The 18,045-nt window shown below is 43.5% G+C and overlaps 1 protein-coding gene across 1 annotated transcript in view; it reads left to right on the top strand.

Annotated features, from left to right (window-relative positions):
- Positions 1-18,045, top strand: part of DOCK2 (dedicator of cytokinesis 2) — a 459,408-nt gene that overhangs the window by 31,900 nt on the left and 409,463 nt on the right. Inside the window, exons 6-9 of the mRNA XM_061129423.1 lie at positions 816-964; positions 6,813-6,948; positions 8,310-8,464; positions 15,653-15,734. Coding sequence (XP_060985406.1) covers positions 816-964; positions 6,813-6,948; positions 8,310-8,464; positions 15,653-15,734 — 522 coding nt within the window. The remainder of the gene's footprint in view (positions 1-815; positions 965-6,812; positions 6,949-8,309; positions 8,465-15,652; positions 15,735-18,045) is intronic.

An 18,045-nucleotide genomic window follows, 5' to 3' on the forward strand; every position in this document is an offset into this window, starting at 1 on the left:
CCAAGGATTGAACTTGGGTCTCCTGTATTGCAGACAGATTCTTTACTGTCTGAGCCACCAGGGCAGCCGTATGTATATATACACATATATAGAGAGAGACTATATATATAGTCATATGTATTATTCAAGTAAATACAGTGAAAACAAAACTGTTATTAAGTGTTTCCTATGGTACCTGTTAAAAGCTCTGAGCCCAAGAATTTCTCTCTCCTTTCATTGAAAAAAAAAAAGGAATTAACAAATGTGAGACATGTTGCTAAGAAACTGCAACTTTCTCATCCCCGAAACAGAGGGATTCGAGAAGAGCAGAGGAGAATCACCATTTGTATCCCTAATATGTGACCTTGTGTCTTTGTAACACCAAGAACCATCTTATGTCCCATGGGCTGTGCACGTGTCACACTTGGGGGAACACTGCCCTAGAAACCGGCCTGTTCTAACAGAGAAGTGGCCCTGGTTCTTAGCCTTAAAGGGCCTGGCCTCTGAGACCTGTACTGCAGCAGATGTTCATGGCATTCCTGCTCAACATGTATCTTTTTGGATAAGAGTCAGAAATAACCCTTCCTTTTTTTTTTTAAACCAGGAAGTGATTAGAATCGCTACTTTGCTTTTGAGAGACCCCTGTGGCCCCAGGGAAGGAAACATGTCAATGACAAAGACCACCACCCAACCCCTTCACAGCTGGGCAGGGGCCAGGCAGGCACTCAAGCCCTGGCCCATGAGCACGCATGCTAGACTTTGGCTCAGTTTGCCAAAGAGAGGCCCGAGATCTTTGGTGCAGGTGACTGTGGGTTGTTTCCTGTTTTTCCTCCTAGGCCAGCAAGAAGGAGCGTTTTCTCCAGGTGCAGTCCATGATGTATGACTTGATGGAGTGGCGGTCCCAGCTCCTCTCAGGAACTTTACCCAAGGACGAGCTAAAGGAACTGAAGCAGAAAGTCACGTCCAAAATTGACTATGGCAACAAGTAACCTCTCTTTCCTCCAAAAAGAGGCTTTTTTCCCCCCACCCCCCACCCCTTCTTCCTTCTCACCCTCTGAGAAACTAGGTTTCACTTTTAGTGGTGAGTTTGCCACTTTCTATTTGGGAGAAGCTGCTACCATACTCTTGCCTGGAAAATCCCATGGACGGAGCAGCCTGGGAGGCTGCAGTCCATGGGGTCGCTAAGAGTCAAACCCAACTGAGCGACTTCACTTTCACTTTTCACTTTCATGCATTGAAGGAAATGGCAACCCACTCCAGTGTTCTTGCCTGGAGAATCCCAGGGACGGGGGAGCCTGGTGGGCTGCCGTCCATGGGGTCGCACAGAGTCGGACACGACTGAAGCGACTTAGCAGCAGCAGCAGCAGCAGCTACCAACGGGCCCATGATTGTGTGACTTTGTAATCACCCCTGTGGGACCCAGGGAAACACAAGCGGAGAGAGGCTTGCTTATGCAGTGGTTATTAGCAGGCTAGAGATTTAGGACACTCAGTTAACCTACTTTCAAGGATCTGGGGAGTACAATCATGCTGGTTCACTTTTGGCTTAGTTGTTATTTTATTCCTGCATTTACAACTGCCCCCTCTTCAATCCCAGTGTGAGACTTTATGTCCCTTCCCCCATCCTAAATTATCTAAGCCACATGCTGTCAGCTAACTCAAATGCACGGTTACAAAAGCATTTCCTCAAAGGGGAAGAAGCAGAAATTGGTTAGTCTGAATGCTGTGAAGTTGAGGAGAAGGTCTTAGAATTTTTTGATGCAGGTCAGTGCACTAATAATGGTAGTGATTATAACTAACCCCTAATCCAAGCTTGTTGTGCACCAGTCTTAAGCTAAGGGTTTCACATTCATTGTCTTATTTAATTCTTATAACAACTCTATGAGGTAGGCAGTTTTAGTATCCTGATTTTTTCAAATGAAGAAGCTGAGGCACTTAAAGAAGTTAAGTAACATGTCCAAAATCACATAGTTAGTAAAAGGCAGAACCAGAATTTAGACCCAGGCAGTTTGTCTCCGGAGTCTCTGGACCTCACCATTATACTACTTAGATAGCATTTGAGAAATGTAAAGGCGTCCCCTCCCTCCTGGTTAAGTGAATACTCTCCAGACATCCTCCCTATTTCTTTAGTTTTTGTTCTCAAAAACAAACACGTATTGAGCACTTATAAGTGTTAGTTGCTCAGCAGTGTCCTAATCTTTGCGACCCCATGAATTGTAGCCCACCAGGCTCCTCTGTCCATGGAGTTCTCCAGGCCAGAGCATGAAGTGGGTTGCATTCACTTCTCCAGGGGACCTTCCCGATCCAGGGATCAAACCTGGGTCTCCTGCCTTGTGGACACATTCTTTACCCTATGAGCCACCAGGGAAGCCCGTTGAGCACCTGTACTTGGCCTGATTTCCTGCTGGGTGTTTTGAGGCCACAGAAATAAAAGTTCCCATACACTAAGAGTACAGCAGTCGTTAAGAGTGAGCAACAAGCAAAGTATTGATATGTATCGTGGTAACTCTGATGGCTGAGGTGGCAGGAGTCTTCTTAATTCAATTTGGAGAAGGAAGTCAAGGAAGGCTTCCTAAAGGAGGTGACCAGACCTAAATTTTGAAAGATAAAGAAGTATCAAGTAGGCTTTAAATAAAGGGAGGGTGGGAGTGCATGAGGGAACATAGCATGTTCAGAAGACTGCAAAGTGGGTCCAAAGCCTGGAACGTAGGGCCTGAGAAGGAAGTAGAAAGAGTCTCTGCAGTGGGAATAAAAAGTGTTTTTTTTGGTCTCAGTCAGGCTTCCTTACCTTTGTCACATGCACTAGGAAGATGATCCAAAGATAGTCAATTGGTTCCCCTTACAGCTGCTTCCCACCCCAGGAGCACAGTCCCTCTGCTGGCCCCCCTGCTGGAAGCTGGCAGGCGAGTCCAAACCTGCTTACCACGCTCGTCATCCCAAAGCGACAGGAAGGGTTTGTCTGCAGCTGTGGCCACCATTGGGACAGTGTCATCTTTCACTGAGCGTGGGAATGGAGGGAGTTTTGCTGCTTTGTAACAATGGCATCTGTGACCTTGGATGTTTCCTCATGGGGGCTTCTGACAAGGATGGAAAAAAATGGTCACCACTCTCAGGAAGCCGTCCTTGATTCCCCCCCCCCCCCACCTATCCCTGCTGGATTAGGCACTTTTGTGGGCCCTCAACACCTTGAAGAGTAACTACCTCCTTAGTGGCCTGCCTTCGGGGCTGTGCTGGGAGCTCCTCTAAGGCAGACCCATTTTGATGTACTGGGCCCAGGATGTGCACTCAGTAAGTGAACGGTAGTGAAGGGAGAGACAGGGTCTCCCCTCGATCAGCTCCCCCTGCAGAATCCCCGGCCAGCACTGCGCTTTCAGTCTCAGTCAGCTCTCTTTGGGGAAGTGAGAGACACCCTCAGAGGCCGAGGCCCTGAGCTGAGGCCCTTTGCTTTTCCCTTCGCTTCTCTGACGACCTCAGCTGGAAGAGAGAGAGAGATTTGGGCACCTTAAATGAATGCAGGTCTGGTGTCTCAGGGGCTCAGAGCTCTGAAATGGGATGGATACCTTTCTGAAAGTCCAAAGGCCATATTTCTGGTCCAAGTGTCAGGAATAGCACGAGGACCATCAGCTCAGGCTGTGAGAGTCAGGGCAGCAGGGCTCTGAATCTTGGAGAACTGGTCAGAATCAGCCTATTTCTTTCCTCGGAGATTCTGTTCCTTCATTCAGTCATCAGATTTCTATTGAGCACCTGATAGGCACTCAGGACACAGCATTCACAAAATATAGCCTCTCTCTGTAGCAACAACAACAAAAGGCAAGCAAAGGGAACTAATTATAAGTTTCTGAGTGCCTACTATCTGCCAGGTACCCTTTAGAGTACTTTTCAGGCCTAAACTCAGCCAAGTCGTGTGACCGCTATGAGGCAGGTACTGTCATTGTTTCTATCTGTTAGATGAAGAAACTGAGACCCACAGGTCAGTTAGGTCATGGTGACCAGGAGGCCCTGGGATTTGACCCAGGTGACTTGGCTCCAGAATTCCAGCACTTAACCTCTGTCTTCAACTGCCTCCTGGAGGACCATGCGGGTCAGTAAGAGGAAGTAAACAGACACTTGCATAGGAAGTCATGCATTTCCTGAGAAGAGGAAGCAGGAGTGACAGGGTGGAGGGGGCAGGGCAGGGGTGATGCTTGCTCTGCATCGAACAAGACTGGTAGGAATTATTAGGTGAAGAGTTCAGAGAGAGAGAGAGAAGCTTAGAGGAGCTGAGAGATGAGCATGACTGTGGCTGGAACCTCAGGGTCTGAGTGCCAGGTAGAAAAATTCAGATTTGTCCAGAGAGTGATGGGGAGCCACAGAAAAAGTTATTTCTCTTTTCTTCACCTTAAAATAATATTTATTTTTTGAAAAATGCATACAGTGAGGGCTTCCTCCCCTACCCTTGTCTGTCCTGGGTTCATTTGATCACTTTCTGGAGCAGAGGAGAGCTGCGGGGCTTACTCCCTAAGGAAAAACTGTCAAAATGCTCTATGCTCCAAAGTGAATGGTCTGATGTCCCAGCAGGAAGCAGCCTCTCCTGACCCTGGTTCAATCCTGCCCCTTGATGACTAAAGCTTCCAGGTTTCAGATGAAATTGGTAATGGACAAGCTCTTTGGTATCTAAGGAATGAGGAATCCTCAAATGGATCCTTCAAATCCCAAAACAGCTGGACCCAGGAGAAGTTTGTTTTATTCATACATTTTTAGAGCCGAATCCACTTTGATAAATTTTGAAGAGAAAGGAGCTAAAGAGATCTTGGCATTGAATTATGTACCGGCCATGGTCTGTCTTCTCCGAGGTCTTGGGAGGCTTTGCTCAGCATCAGCTGGATGCATTTATTCCCCTTCGGCATTGCCCCTTCAGCAGCTTGACTGTGCAGCATTACGAGTCACATCTAGTTGAAAGTTAATTTCCTAATAAATGTGGACAAACGGGTGAGCTCTGGCTCCCTCCTGTTTGCATTTGGCTGAGAGGAGAGATGTGCCTTTCAATCCACTTCTCAAGTAAGAGCTGAAAACGCTGCTGTTCCCAATCTGGTAGTTGATTGTGGGCCCTAAGCAGGACCACTGCTGTTGCTCTCAGAGTCTCCCTCTCCTTTCTATGGATGGACAACGGAGTGCCTCCACATCAGCATCAAGTGCCAAGGCAGCTTTAAGTTAGGACCTCTGCACACGTACACCCCGTCCCCCAACCCAGTACTGCTTCTAAGAGCCTGTTAACTAGAAACTGTACCATAAAGGTGCATTTTTGAGCCATTCTTCTATGCCAATTCTACAAAATTGGATGTAACTTTATGTTTTAAAGATACAGTTTTGTGGATATGTAATGTTCTGCTAATTTGATTTTGAATTGTAAGTGTCAAGAGTTCTGTTTTGGGGTTTTTTATGTTTTATTATACTTGGTTAAAAAGGAAAAATTGTACGTTTTAGAATTTTTTATGAGTAAATTTAACGCACTGAAAATAAAAAGAGTGCAAACAAAGCTGCCACACTACTTTTTACTAGCTATGTGACATGAAGAAATTATCCTCAGTCTTTTCTTCATCTGTAAAATGGAAGTATTAATAGTACCTCCCTCATAGAGTTGTTATAAAAATTAAAGGCCTTAATATGTGTGAGCAATTTAATGTACAGCTTATTGAAAGTGCTGTGTCAGTATTTTGCTGTTATTAGTATCATTGATGCCAATCAAAATGGCAGCTGCAGTTGAAACAAATCAATACCAAACAGGGGAAAATCTTGTGACCCTGAAGTCACAGAGTTAAAGAGCAAGCCATGAGTAACAATGATATATCTGAGATTCCCACCCCCAACAACTATTTTCAAAATATTATTAATAAATGGTACGTGAATACCTTTCCTGCATTGTGTATCATATATCATACTGCATTATGTTCTATTATATAAGCATTAAACAAAAAGAGATAAGGCAAAATTCTCCCTTGACCCCTCCAGCCCTCCTAGTCCCGGGGCCCTGCCTGTCCTCGCAGACACGCATGTTGCCAGTGTTGGTGCATTGTGTGCACACCTTGCTCTCTGCACATGCACCCAGGTCACATACCTGCCTTGCTTGGTTTTTTCACTGAAAACACTGTATGCATCTTTTCAAGCTTGATTCCGCCCCCCCCCCAGCAATCTGTATCATTAAACGTATCAGAACTAGGGACTTCTCTGGTGGCCCAGTGGCTAAGACTCGATACTCCTGAGGTAGGGATCCCAGACTTGATTCCTGGTCAGGGAACTAGACCCCACATGTTGCAACTAATGCTGGAACTAAAAAATAAGAACACATATCCCACATACCAAAATGAAAATCCAAGAACCCGTGTGCTAAGACCTGGGTCAACCAAATAAAGAAAGAAATAAGCACATCAAAAGTATGTCATAGTTTTAAAGCCTACTACATGGAATTTCATTACGAATTCCATTACAGATTTATTTAGCCATTTTCTCTTTTGACAGACATTTTAGTGTTAACTAGCTCACTAAGTTCATTTTATGTTTTTAATACTTTGCTGATGCACACATATCCTTGTTCAAGTGTGGTTGTTTCTCTAGGTTCACTATCACAGGAAATATGCATTATTTTTTTTTAATACACACTGCTACAATACCTCCCAGAAAGGCTGAGCCATATCACTATGCCTCCCATCTGCATGCAAGGCTATCTGTGTAGAGCTGTCCTAAGGGAGACTATGACTGTCAGAAATCATGTGAACTTTCTGGTAGAAACTTCTCACCAATGTTCTATAGGCTTCCACCTCCCTTGATTTATCCTCATCTCACATTCTTGCTTTTCAGAATCCTTGAGCTTGATCTGATTGTCAGAGATGAAGACGGAAATATCTTGGACCCTGATAATACCAGCGTCATCAGCTTGTTCCATGCACATGAAGAAGCGACTGATAAAATCACAGAGCGTATTAAAGAAGAAATGGTGAGCTTTGTGAAACAGTCTCTGTTTGGCCAAAGGAAGCAGGCTTTAGCACACCGTAAGCTTAAAATAATCTAATTAACCAGACTGTATATTATTCAAAGGGACATCTGTCCTGTGACCTGAGATGATCAGTAACAACATGCATTTTATTGTGTTTTGTACTCAGATTTTGATTCATTCTACAGATAGCCCATGAGAAGTTTAATGCCAGGCTTTTCTATTCCAGAGAGGAAAAAAGAAGAAATGTAAAAAAAAGTCACTGAGTAAATAATTCCAGATGGGGATGAATTTCTAAAAGGCAGTCAATTAGGGTTATGTGAAACAGAGTGAATCAGGAGCTATTTTAAAAGGTACCATTAGGAAAGTCCTCTCCCAGGAGGGACATCTGAGATGACATTTGTATAATGTGACGGCAACAGACCTAGGAAGATTTGGGGATAAGATGTTCAATGCGGGATGGAGGGGTGGTGGTCGGCATGTGCAAAGGCCCTGAGGTAGGACTGAGCTCTGAATGTTCAAGGAGTAGAAAGGCCAGTATGGATGGGGCCCAAAGAGCAGTGAAAGAGTTTAGTTAATACTTTGGAGAGGCAGGTAGTAGGAGTCGGCTCTCACAGGACCTAAGGGTCATGGGAAAGAATAAGATGTTATTCCAACTGTGGTAGGAAGCCAACAAAAGATTCCAAGGACATATAATCTTTACAATGTTAACCTAATCTGGTTTATATTTTTTAAAGTATTTTACCACTGTGCATTATTTGAAAGCAATTTTATTTTTAGCTTTACTGAGATATAATTTTCATACAATAAAGTCAGTTCATTTAAAATTGCAATCTAATGAATTTTATTAATATATAGTATTGGGCAAACTCTACCACAATTAAGGTATAGAATAGTTCCAACATCTAAAAGTTTCTTTGTGTTTCTTTGCAGTTCAACCCCCTTCTCCAACCCCAAGAATTCTTTGTATATTCCAGATGCGATTTTTTTTATCAGATGTATGTTCTGCAAATATATTTTCTCCCAGTGCTTACCTGGGAGAAATGTATCTTTCAATGAGCAAAATATTTAGTCTTGATAAAGTCTGTTTAAACATTTTTTTCTTTTATATAGTTTGTGCTTTTTATGACACTAAATTTTATGAGGAAGGCTAGATTGTTTGTGGTATTCCCTAAGATCAAGATCAAGAGAATCAAAGTGACTTGACTTAGACAAAAGATGCTTTTGGTGGAAGGCCTGAATATAAGGTTGAAATCTTTAGGCTCAAAACCTACATAGTTCTCAATATCCTGGGCCCACTTTCCATTGTCCTAAGTGGTGCAGGGCTAATTTTCTCTTTTCTTCTCTTTTCCCTTCCACCTCAGTCAAAAGATCAGCCTGATTATGGAATGTATTCCAGGATCTCCTCATCCCCTACCCATAGCCTCTATGTCTTCGTGAGAAACTTTGTGTGCAGAATTGGGGAAGATGCTGAGCTCTTCATGTCTCTCTATGACCCCAACAAGCAAATGGTCATAAGGTAAGTATGTTCAGTATTGCCTGACTTCTCTATGTTTGGGAGGTGGGGGTTGGCAGAGCTCTGAGCATCTTTTCCTTACACTATTACTTGTGGAGAAACTCCCACCCAGTAGAAAAAAAGCCTAACTGAGAATGTGGACATAGCTTCTTTTGGGTGTGGGAGTCAGGTGGAAATATTACTTACAATGGCATTTTTTCTAAAAGTAGAGTTATGGTTACATAGTAGGGTTTTAAAATTTTTTTAAACATATTATATGTGTATTTTTATTTTTAATTGAAATATAATTGCTTTACACTGCTGTATTAGCTTCTGCTAATTGTGTATATATATATTGTGTATCCTCTATATGTGTATATACCCCTGCCTCCCACCTGTCCCACCAATCCCACCTCTCTAGGTCATCGCAGAGCACTGAGCTCAGTCCCTGTATAGCAACTTCCCACTAGCTATCTATTTTACACATTAATGTATATATGTCAATGGTACCGTCTCAATATGTCCCATCCTCTCCTTCCCCTGCTGTGTCCGTTCTCTGCATCTGTGTCTCTATTCCTGCTCTACAGTACCATTTTTCTAGATTCCATATATGTGTGTTTTTGTTCTTTAATTGCTGTCATGTCTGATTCTTTGTTACCCCAGAACTAACCACCTAGGCTTCCCTCTCCTTCTCCTAGAGCCTGCTCAAGCTCATGTACATTGAGTAGGTGATGCCATTCAACCATCTCATCTTCTGTTATCCCCTTCTCCTCCTGCCTTCATTCTTTCCCAGCATCAGGGTCTTTTCCAGTGAGTCAGCTCTTCACATCAGGTGGCCAAAATACTGAAGCTTCAGCTTCTGCATCAGCCCTTCCAATGAATATTCAGGATCGATTTCGTTTAGGATTGACTGGTTTGATCTCCTTGCTGCTCAAGGGACTCTCGAAGGAGTCTTCTCCAGCACCACAGTTCGAAAGCATCAATTCTTCAGCTGTCAGCCTTCTTTATAGTCCACTTCTCACATCTGTACATGGCTACTGGAAAAATCATAACTTTGACTATAAGGACATTTGTCAACAAAGTAATGTCTCTGGTTTTAATACCCTGTCTAGGCTTGTCATAGCTTTTGTTCCAAGGAACAAGTGTCTTTTAATTTCAGGGCTGCAGGCACTGTCCACAGGTGATTTTGGAGCCCAAGAAAATACTATTTGCCACTGTTCCCCCATCTATTTGCCATGAAGAGATGGGACTGGATACCATGATCTTAGTTTTTTGAATGTTGAGTTTTAAGTCAGCTTTTTCACTCTCCTCTTTCACCTTCATCAAGAGGCTCTTTAGTTCCTCTTACCTTTTTGCCATGAGGGTGGTATCATCTGCATACCTGAGGCTGTTGATATTTCTTCTGGCAATCTTGATTCCTACTAGTGATTCACCCAGCTTGGCATTTTGCACAATGTACTCTGCATATAAGTTAAATAAGCAGAGTGGCAATATATGGCCTTGATGTGCTCCTTTCCCGACTTTGAGCCAGTCCGTTAGTCTGTGCCTGTTACTGTACAATGTTTGTTTCTCTGTGTCTGACTCATTTCACTGTGAATGACAGACTCTAGGTTTATCCACATCATACAATAGGGTTTTGTAAGCAATTTTTGATTAATGGAAAACAATGGAAATAACAAGATTCAAACAGGTAGCACTGTATAGAATAAAGATATATATTTAAAACAGAGAGTTAAGAAGTGAATGGTGAAAATGCCGTGCCCTCAATGTCAGTGACAGGTTAGGAGTGTGAGCTCTGGAATCTAGGATCTAGGCGGGTTCACACTGTGGCCCCACCATTTACTCCTTCTTAGGCTTGGGCAAGTTGTTAATCTTTCTTAAGCCTGAGTGTCCCATTTGTAAAATGTACGCATCAACCTCACAGGGTCAGAGGTTTTTAATAAGAAAAAGCACATAAAGCACAGGGCCTGTCACATGGTGCTCCAAGTGGCAGTAGCTATTATTATAATCACCTTAATTAATTGTTCTTGGGAATGGAAAAGGTAAGGGAACTTCTGGGCACCTCATTTCGAGGAAGGCCAAACAGTGTTGGGAATCTCCTGAGAAAAGACTTTGATGTGTCTCTGGCCACCACTGCCAGCCTTGGCCTCTACTTGTGGCTCAGTCCATCCTTCCTCTCAGGTGACCACTGCCTGTCCCCTCTAGTGGAGTTTTGAGCCAACATACAGTCCCATATTTGAGATCTCACTTAATGCAATAGTTTGGAGATAGAGCATGAGCCTTCTGCTTCAGTTGAGAATGTGATATCTTCTTACCTTGATTGTGTTGATGAAATTTCTAAGTCATGTCTGACTCTTTGTGACCCCATGAACTATATACCCTGCCAGGCTCCTCTGTCCATAGTATTTCCCAGGCAAGAATACTGAAGTGCATTGCCATTTCCTTCTCCAGGGGATCTTCCCAACCCTTCTCCAGGAAGATCCTCCAGGGGATCTTCCCTGTGTCTCCTGCTTAGCAGGCAGATTCTTTATCACCGAGCCACCTGGGAAGCCCCATACAGTTCCTAGTAACTTACAAAATTCATTTTAGAAAATAATGGCCCTCCTGGAGACATTTATGAAACATAGATTAACTATCTAAGAAGATTAAACTGAGGTCTGTATATGATCCCATATAATCCTCATTATTCCATATGATTTGGATGAGACAATGAGTCTCAGAGAGGTCAAACGACTTGCACAAGATCACATATATTTATAAAATGGCAGAGGTGAGATTTCTCCCATCTGACTCCAAAGATAAGCTAGTTTCCAAAAGAGCTGTATCAGATATCCTCAGTGGGTCTCACCAGGGTCTTAGCACTGTACGGTGGAAAGCTATTTTTTATAGCAAACTTAAATCCCTAATTTAAAGAATCAGTCCAGCTCCTCTGGCTAGGCCTCAGCAGACACTGAGCAAGTGTTCCTGCTTCCTTAGCACCCACCTTGAGATGCTGGGCATGTCATAGGCTCCTTGCTATTCCCTGCCAGCTGCTCCCAAGACACCTGTGACAAAGATCATGAAAGTGCTCCTTGCCTCTCGAAAAAACACAAGGATTCCTCATAGCTGAATTGACAAGGGTGCCTGGCCTACTGGCTCATCGAAGTGATGGATGGCCTGAACCAGCTCTGGGGAGGGAAGCAATGGATCAGTGAGATGGCAGCTCTGTTCCCTGATGTGCCACATCAAATGATGTGCTCGACAGGGCATGCCTGAGTGATGCCTCTGAGAGTGCTGGAGACACAGAGGAGCCCTCAGGAGAGGGAGGGATGAGGGGTAGAGCCCACCCTCTGCCAGAGAATGAAGGAAAAAAGAGTAGAAAACAAAGAAAGAAGAGAGCAGGCACCATACAGGGAGGGGGCCGGGGAACTGGGAAGCACTCCCCATGTCAGTCTGAAGCTGGGTAGCTGTTATTTCCCTAGGAAACCAATTTTCCCCACTCCTGCCTGCCCTAGCGAGGAGGTGCCTACAGTGAGCCTCAGGCAAGTTAGTGCGTCAGCAGTGTGGCCTAGAGGTGGGCTGGGGAGGATTTGGCTGGGATCAACTTTTCCCTTGTGGCTCAGCTGGTAAAGAATCTGCCTGCAATGCGGGAGACCTGGGTTCGATCCCTGGGTTGGGAAGATCCCCTGGAGAAGGGAAAGGCTGTCCACTCTGGTATTCTGGCCTGGAGAATTCCAGGGACTATGTCCATGGGGTCCCAAAGAGTTGGACATGACTGAGCGACTTTCACTTTCAACTTTTCAATATTGAGATGAATGGAATATTTCAATATTGAGATGAATGGAATGAGATTCCAGTTGATGTCTGCAGAGATTTGGTTTGGGAAACTTAAGGTAAGTTTTTGTAGGACAAAAAGCAAGCAGCTCAGGCATCAGGCCGGGGCAAAACTAATTTCCGAAAGAAGCTCAAGAAAGAGTTGGAATGGTTCTCCCCCTTCCCCTGAGGAGAAGAGGTCTTATGGAAGAGGTCTTACCTGTCTTAATGCCAGGTAGGCCTTCATATTTACCATCCAGATCTCCCTGGGCAAAGATGGAAGGGGCCAGATCAGCCTTCTAGATTGTTTTTCTTATTTATGATTCTTAAAATTTCTGGTGCCTGGTGTTTAGACCTGGCTGGTTACTTCTCTACTGGGGATGCCACGTGTGGTTAAGTGAAGTGAAGTGAAAATTGCTCAGTCATGTCTGACTTTTTGTGATCCCATAGACTAAACAGTCCATGAAATTCTCCAGGCCAGAATACTGGAGTGGGTAGCCTTTCCCTTCTTCAGGGGATCTTCTCTACCCAGGGATTGAACCCAGGTCCTTCGCATTGCAGGAGGATTCTTTACCAGCTGAGCCACAAGGGAAGTTCAAGAATACTGGAGTGGGTGGCCTATCCTTTCTCCAGCGGATCTTCCCTACCCAGGAATCGAACTGGGGTCTCCTGCATTGTAGGTGGATTCTTTACCAACTGAGCTATCAGGGAAGCCCCATATGATTAAAGGTTCTGAGAAATACCCAGATATTTCACTATGGTGGTCCAGAAATAACCAATGGGAAATAATGATAAAATATTTTTCGTATATGTAATCTCGGAGGCTTCTTGGTTATTTTGATGAAAATTCCACTTAAATTTTTAGATCTTACTAAAAAAGTTCCTTTAACTTGATTACATTTTAACCATTGGTTAATCTGATGCTGTGTTCTTTTTGTTATATGTTCTATTTCCCCAATGAACTTTGCTCAGACTACTGTTATTAGTCTTCTAGAGGTAAAATGAGAGAAAAGAACAGAACATCAGAGAGAACAAACTTTTCAAAAAAGAAGGTGATTTGCTTTAAGTTTGCTGAATTCTCTTATTATGTCTTTTGGGCTGACTTGGTTTTGAGTTTTATTTTGTTTATATCCCAATTCAAGATAACGGGCATTTATTTAGAACCAACGATATGCTCCTGGATGACATGAAAAACTGAATGAATCAACTCAGCAAACTATACTAACCTTCTCCTAAGTTAAAGAAGTACTAGAAAAATGGTATAGGTGATCGGATTTGCAAAGCAGAAATAGAGACAGACAAAGAGAACAAAAGTATGGATACCAAGGGTGAACGGAGGGGTGGGAGAAACTGGGAGATTGGCATTGACATATATATACTGTTGATGCTATGTATAAAATAGATAACTAACGAGAACCTATTGTAAGCACAGGGCACTAATCAATAATCAATACTTAATGTGCTGCGGTGACCTGAATGGGAAGGAACTCCAAAAGGAGGAGAAATCTGTATGCATGCAGCTGACTCATTGTCTGTATAGTAGGGACAAGCACAATACTGTGAAGCAAACATACTCCAATAAAAATAAATTAAAAAAAGAGCAGTGCTAGATTTCCTGACCCTGCTGATGCACCTAGACTGACCAGCATGAGCCAGGCAGGGCTGTGTGTACGATGTATTGCTGCTAGAAGCTACGAGCTGATAAATGATCAGGTGTCAGAACTGCGTGACTGCTCTTCATACAGACTGCTACTGTAAGAATCAAGCCAGAATCTTTGAATCCTATATGGCCTACATGGTCTGGCCTATCTTTCTAAGTTTTCTCTTACAACTTTTCCCTTGGGTCTGCTTTTTAGATGCATAAGCTCCATCCTGTCTCAGGGCCTTTGCTCACATTGTGGCTTTCCCACTCTCTTTGCCTGACGAGCTTTATTTACATGTCGCGTCCTCAGCAAAGACGCCCCTAGCCACCCAGACCAGGACTGGTTCTTCTGATGTACATCCTCACAATGTCCTGAATGTTTTCTTTATAGCATCATTGCATAAACTCATAGTTATCATGACTGCATGTAAATCATTACTTAAGTGTGTGTTAGAGAATGGCTAAGGCCCTGGGGCCCATCACAGTGTGACATTCATTCAGGGAAATGGTCCTACATCCAATGGGCTCAATGGATTACTTAAAATCATTCAAATCTTTACTCAGTCTTGAAAAGGGAATAGGGTGGGAAGGGCAAATACATTCTTTTTTGGGGGGCTGTGCTGTATGGTTTGTGGGATCTTAGTTCCCCAACCAGTGATTAAACCCAGTCTCTCAACAGTGAGCGCACAGAGTCCTAACCACTAGACTGCCAGGAAATTTTAATATATTCTTAATATATTCTTTTTGTTTGTTTTTTAATGATTTTTTCTTTTTTATTATTACCATTGACATAATTCACAAAACATAAACTTTGCCACTTTTTAATATACAATTCAATGGTTTTGATATATTTTTAATTTTGTTCAACCATTGCTACTTTCTAATGTTACAGCATTTCCATCACCCCAACAATAAGACCCGTACCCGTTAGCAGTCACTCCCAGTTCCCTTCTTCCTAACCCTACTGGCACCCACTAATCGACTTTCTGTCTCAATGGACCTGCCTATTCTGGAAATTTAATATATATGGAATCATATAATATGTGGCCTTTTGTGTCTGTCTTCTTTCACTTAAAATAACATGTTAAAGATTCATCCATGTTACAGTAATTGTCAATCAGTACTATATCCACTTATATGGCTTAATGAAGTTCTGTTGAATGGATATATCACATTTTGTTTGTCCATTCATCAGCTGATGGACATTTAGGGTATTTCCACTTTTTGGCTATTATGAATAACTCTGTTATGAACATCCATGTATAAGTTTTTGTATGAATATGTGTCTTTAATTTTCCTAGTTAGATACCTAGGAGTAGAATTGCTGGGTCACATGACAACTCTATGTTTAACTTTTTAAGGACCTGGCTGCACATCAGTATATTCTTAATGTCCAACAAAACACATAAAAATCCTTTCCCTTGAGAGGAAAGGATCTTTTCCCTCTGCCACTCTTTATCACCTCTACAGAGAACACTGATGCTCTTCAAAAACATTAGGCAGCTGGGTTAGAATTTGCTTGCCGGATAGGAGAGGGAAAGAGGTTGTGAACACACATATGTTAGTAATTCCATGGCCCGGCTTGTCTCACGTCTGCCTCTCTGATGGGACTGTGATCTCCTGGAGGGAGGGACAGACAGGGAGAGGCTGTCTCAGACACTCCCATGTCCCCAGCAACCAGCATGGTGTCGGGCCCACAGCAGAGGCTCAGTGGGTATCTTGAATGACTGTTGAGACCCCTGACAGTAACGGGCTGCCTGTCACTCCTCTTCCCACAGTGAGAACTACCTGGTGCGATGGGGCAGCAGGGGCTTCCCGAAGGAGATCGAGATGCTCAATAACCTGAAGGTGGTCTTCACGGTAGGTGTGTGCGGTCCTCTGGGTACCACATCCCACACTCACCAGCACACAGTCTTGGAAACGAGGCTGGTCAGTGCTTGGGAAGAAGCGTGGCCTTGGTGCAGAGCTGTATTCTGGGGTCTCTGCCAAGAGGAAACTTGGGAAGATGGATCTCCTCCTGGCGCCCTCTTCTTCGCTCCCTATCTCTTTATCACCTGTGTGCACACAGTGAAGAGCACTGTGTAAACAAGCATACACCTCTTCCAGCGATAATGTTTAGGTGAACTAGATACAACAGATTCAGATTAATTCACAGTTAACGTGAGTTCCTGTCTTTGGTTCAGACCCTCTAAAAAACCTTTACAAAATACTTCATATTAATAAGGGCCTTTCTAGAACATTGACTGCCTTGGTAAATCGGATATTCTGAACATAATTAAGTCATAGATGACTAGGGATCTTACGGTTCCCTGGGATCATCCTGCTAAATACCAATACTCAGCAGGCAACACATAAGTAGAAATGTTGAAATCAGTTGTTATTTGGATGATTTATCTCTGAGAGTGACCTGGCCTTTTAGTTCTAGAAAGGAGAAATCTTGGAAAGAAGGAGACAAGGGTTATCATTTCCTGCAGGAACCCACTCTTTCCCTATTTACACCAAGGTGTGTTTAGAGTATGATCTTAAAATATCCAGGAATATTGGTGTTTTCTGCAAGTGTCTTTGGGGAGAAGAACATGTATGAGATTTTTCACTGTGTTGCATGTGAAAAAGGGAGATTACAGAGGAGGAACTGGGGAGAGATCTGGACATTGATCAAACCCGTGGGTTTGATCCAGGAGTGACCAACATGCTAGATTAACCTACCTTGCTCCACAATAATTTTCCAGTTACAGCCCATTAAGTTCTATGTATTATGTTGTGTTGCAATTAGATTGGAGCACAGCTGATTTATTTTGTTTGTTAGTCCTTGAAAAATGGGCCAGAGGCCTGGAATAAGATCATAGATCCTAATTGCTTAGACAAAGTTTTCTTGGCATATATAAATGTGCCTCAATGCTCTTTATCTATTATTAGTTAGAAGGAGGAGCCTATTTATTTTCTTGATAAATAGGAGAATCCCATGGAGCTTCCTGATTAAACCAGGAGACAGATGTTTCACAAGAGGGAGAGAGACAGGGAATCAATCAGTGGTTCATTTTGCAGAGAACCAATTCATGATGTAAACACGCGGAAAAGGGCATTGGTAAGTTTGTGTCACTCAGTAATAATGAGACTGTGATCCTGCCTTAGTGGAATTCTGCCTGTGCCTCTATCTCTTCTTCCCACAGCAGATGAACTTGAGAACTTTGGTTGACTGGCTTAACTGGTGACACTTCCCTCTCTTGAAATGATGGGAATCTTCATTTCAGGGCAGGAAAGGTCATGGTGCTCTAGCTTCTTCTATTGATTCATGTGCTACCCAGTGAGCACCTACAATTTGTAAGCTCTGTGCTTGATGCTGAGGATACAGCAACAAGTGAACTGGTAGGCTCCTGGGCTCAGGGTGTTAAGGGGTGAGGAGTTCAGAAAGTAATTAAATGAGTAAATAAACAAGAGGGATGTCAGGAGGCCATCCATGCAATGCACATAATTAAAACTGGGTGATGTGATGGTGTTTGACTGGGAATTATGTCCAGTTGGGAATTGAGATGATGTTTAAGTTAGGGATGAGATATGACTTGGCAGGCATGTGCCTTGGTGGCCTCATTTCTCTTGTCTCTGGGTGTCAGCTCTTCCTAGTTTCTTCTTTGGGGTAGAGCCCGAGGAGCTGGCACATGGGATGGGCAAATGCTGGATTTCCTTTCCGTCTGCCTCATGAGCATTCACCCTCTGGTTCTGTAAGAGAAGAGGAGCCTATACACAAGGCTCCTCAGATTTTCCCCAGCCGAGGGGTCGCTGCTCACACACACAGGACAAGGCCGAATGGTGATATGAACACTAGTGTGTTAGTCGCTCAGTCATATCTGACTATTTGCAACCCCATGGACTCTAGCCCACCAGGCTCCTCTGTCCATGGGATGCTCCAGGCAAGAATACAGGAGTGGGTAGCCATTCCCTTCTCCAGGGGATGTTCCCAACCCAGGGATCGAACTGAGGTCTCCTACACTGCAGGCAGATTCTTTACTGTCTGAGCCACCAGGGAAGCCCCGAAGGAGCATGAATGAATTACTAAATCGGGTAACACGTGTTTGCCGTTTTGTTTTCCTGCCTCGGTTTCCCCAAATGTCTGAGATTTGTGAGGCCAAAGTAAAAGTGATTGGCAGACAGCAGAGGTTGAAGCCTACCTCTG

This window comes from Dama dama, chromosome 25 (assembly GCF_033118175.1).
Source record: "Dama dama isolate Ldn47 chromosome 25, ASM3311817v1, whole genome shotgun sequence".
NCBI classification, from domain to species: Eukaryota; Metazoa; Chordata; class Mammalia; order Artiodactyla; family Cervidae; genus Dama; species Dama dama.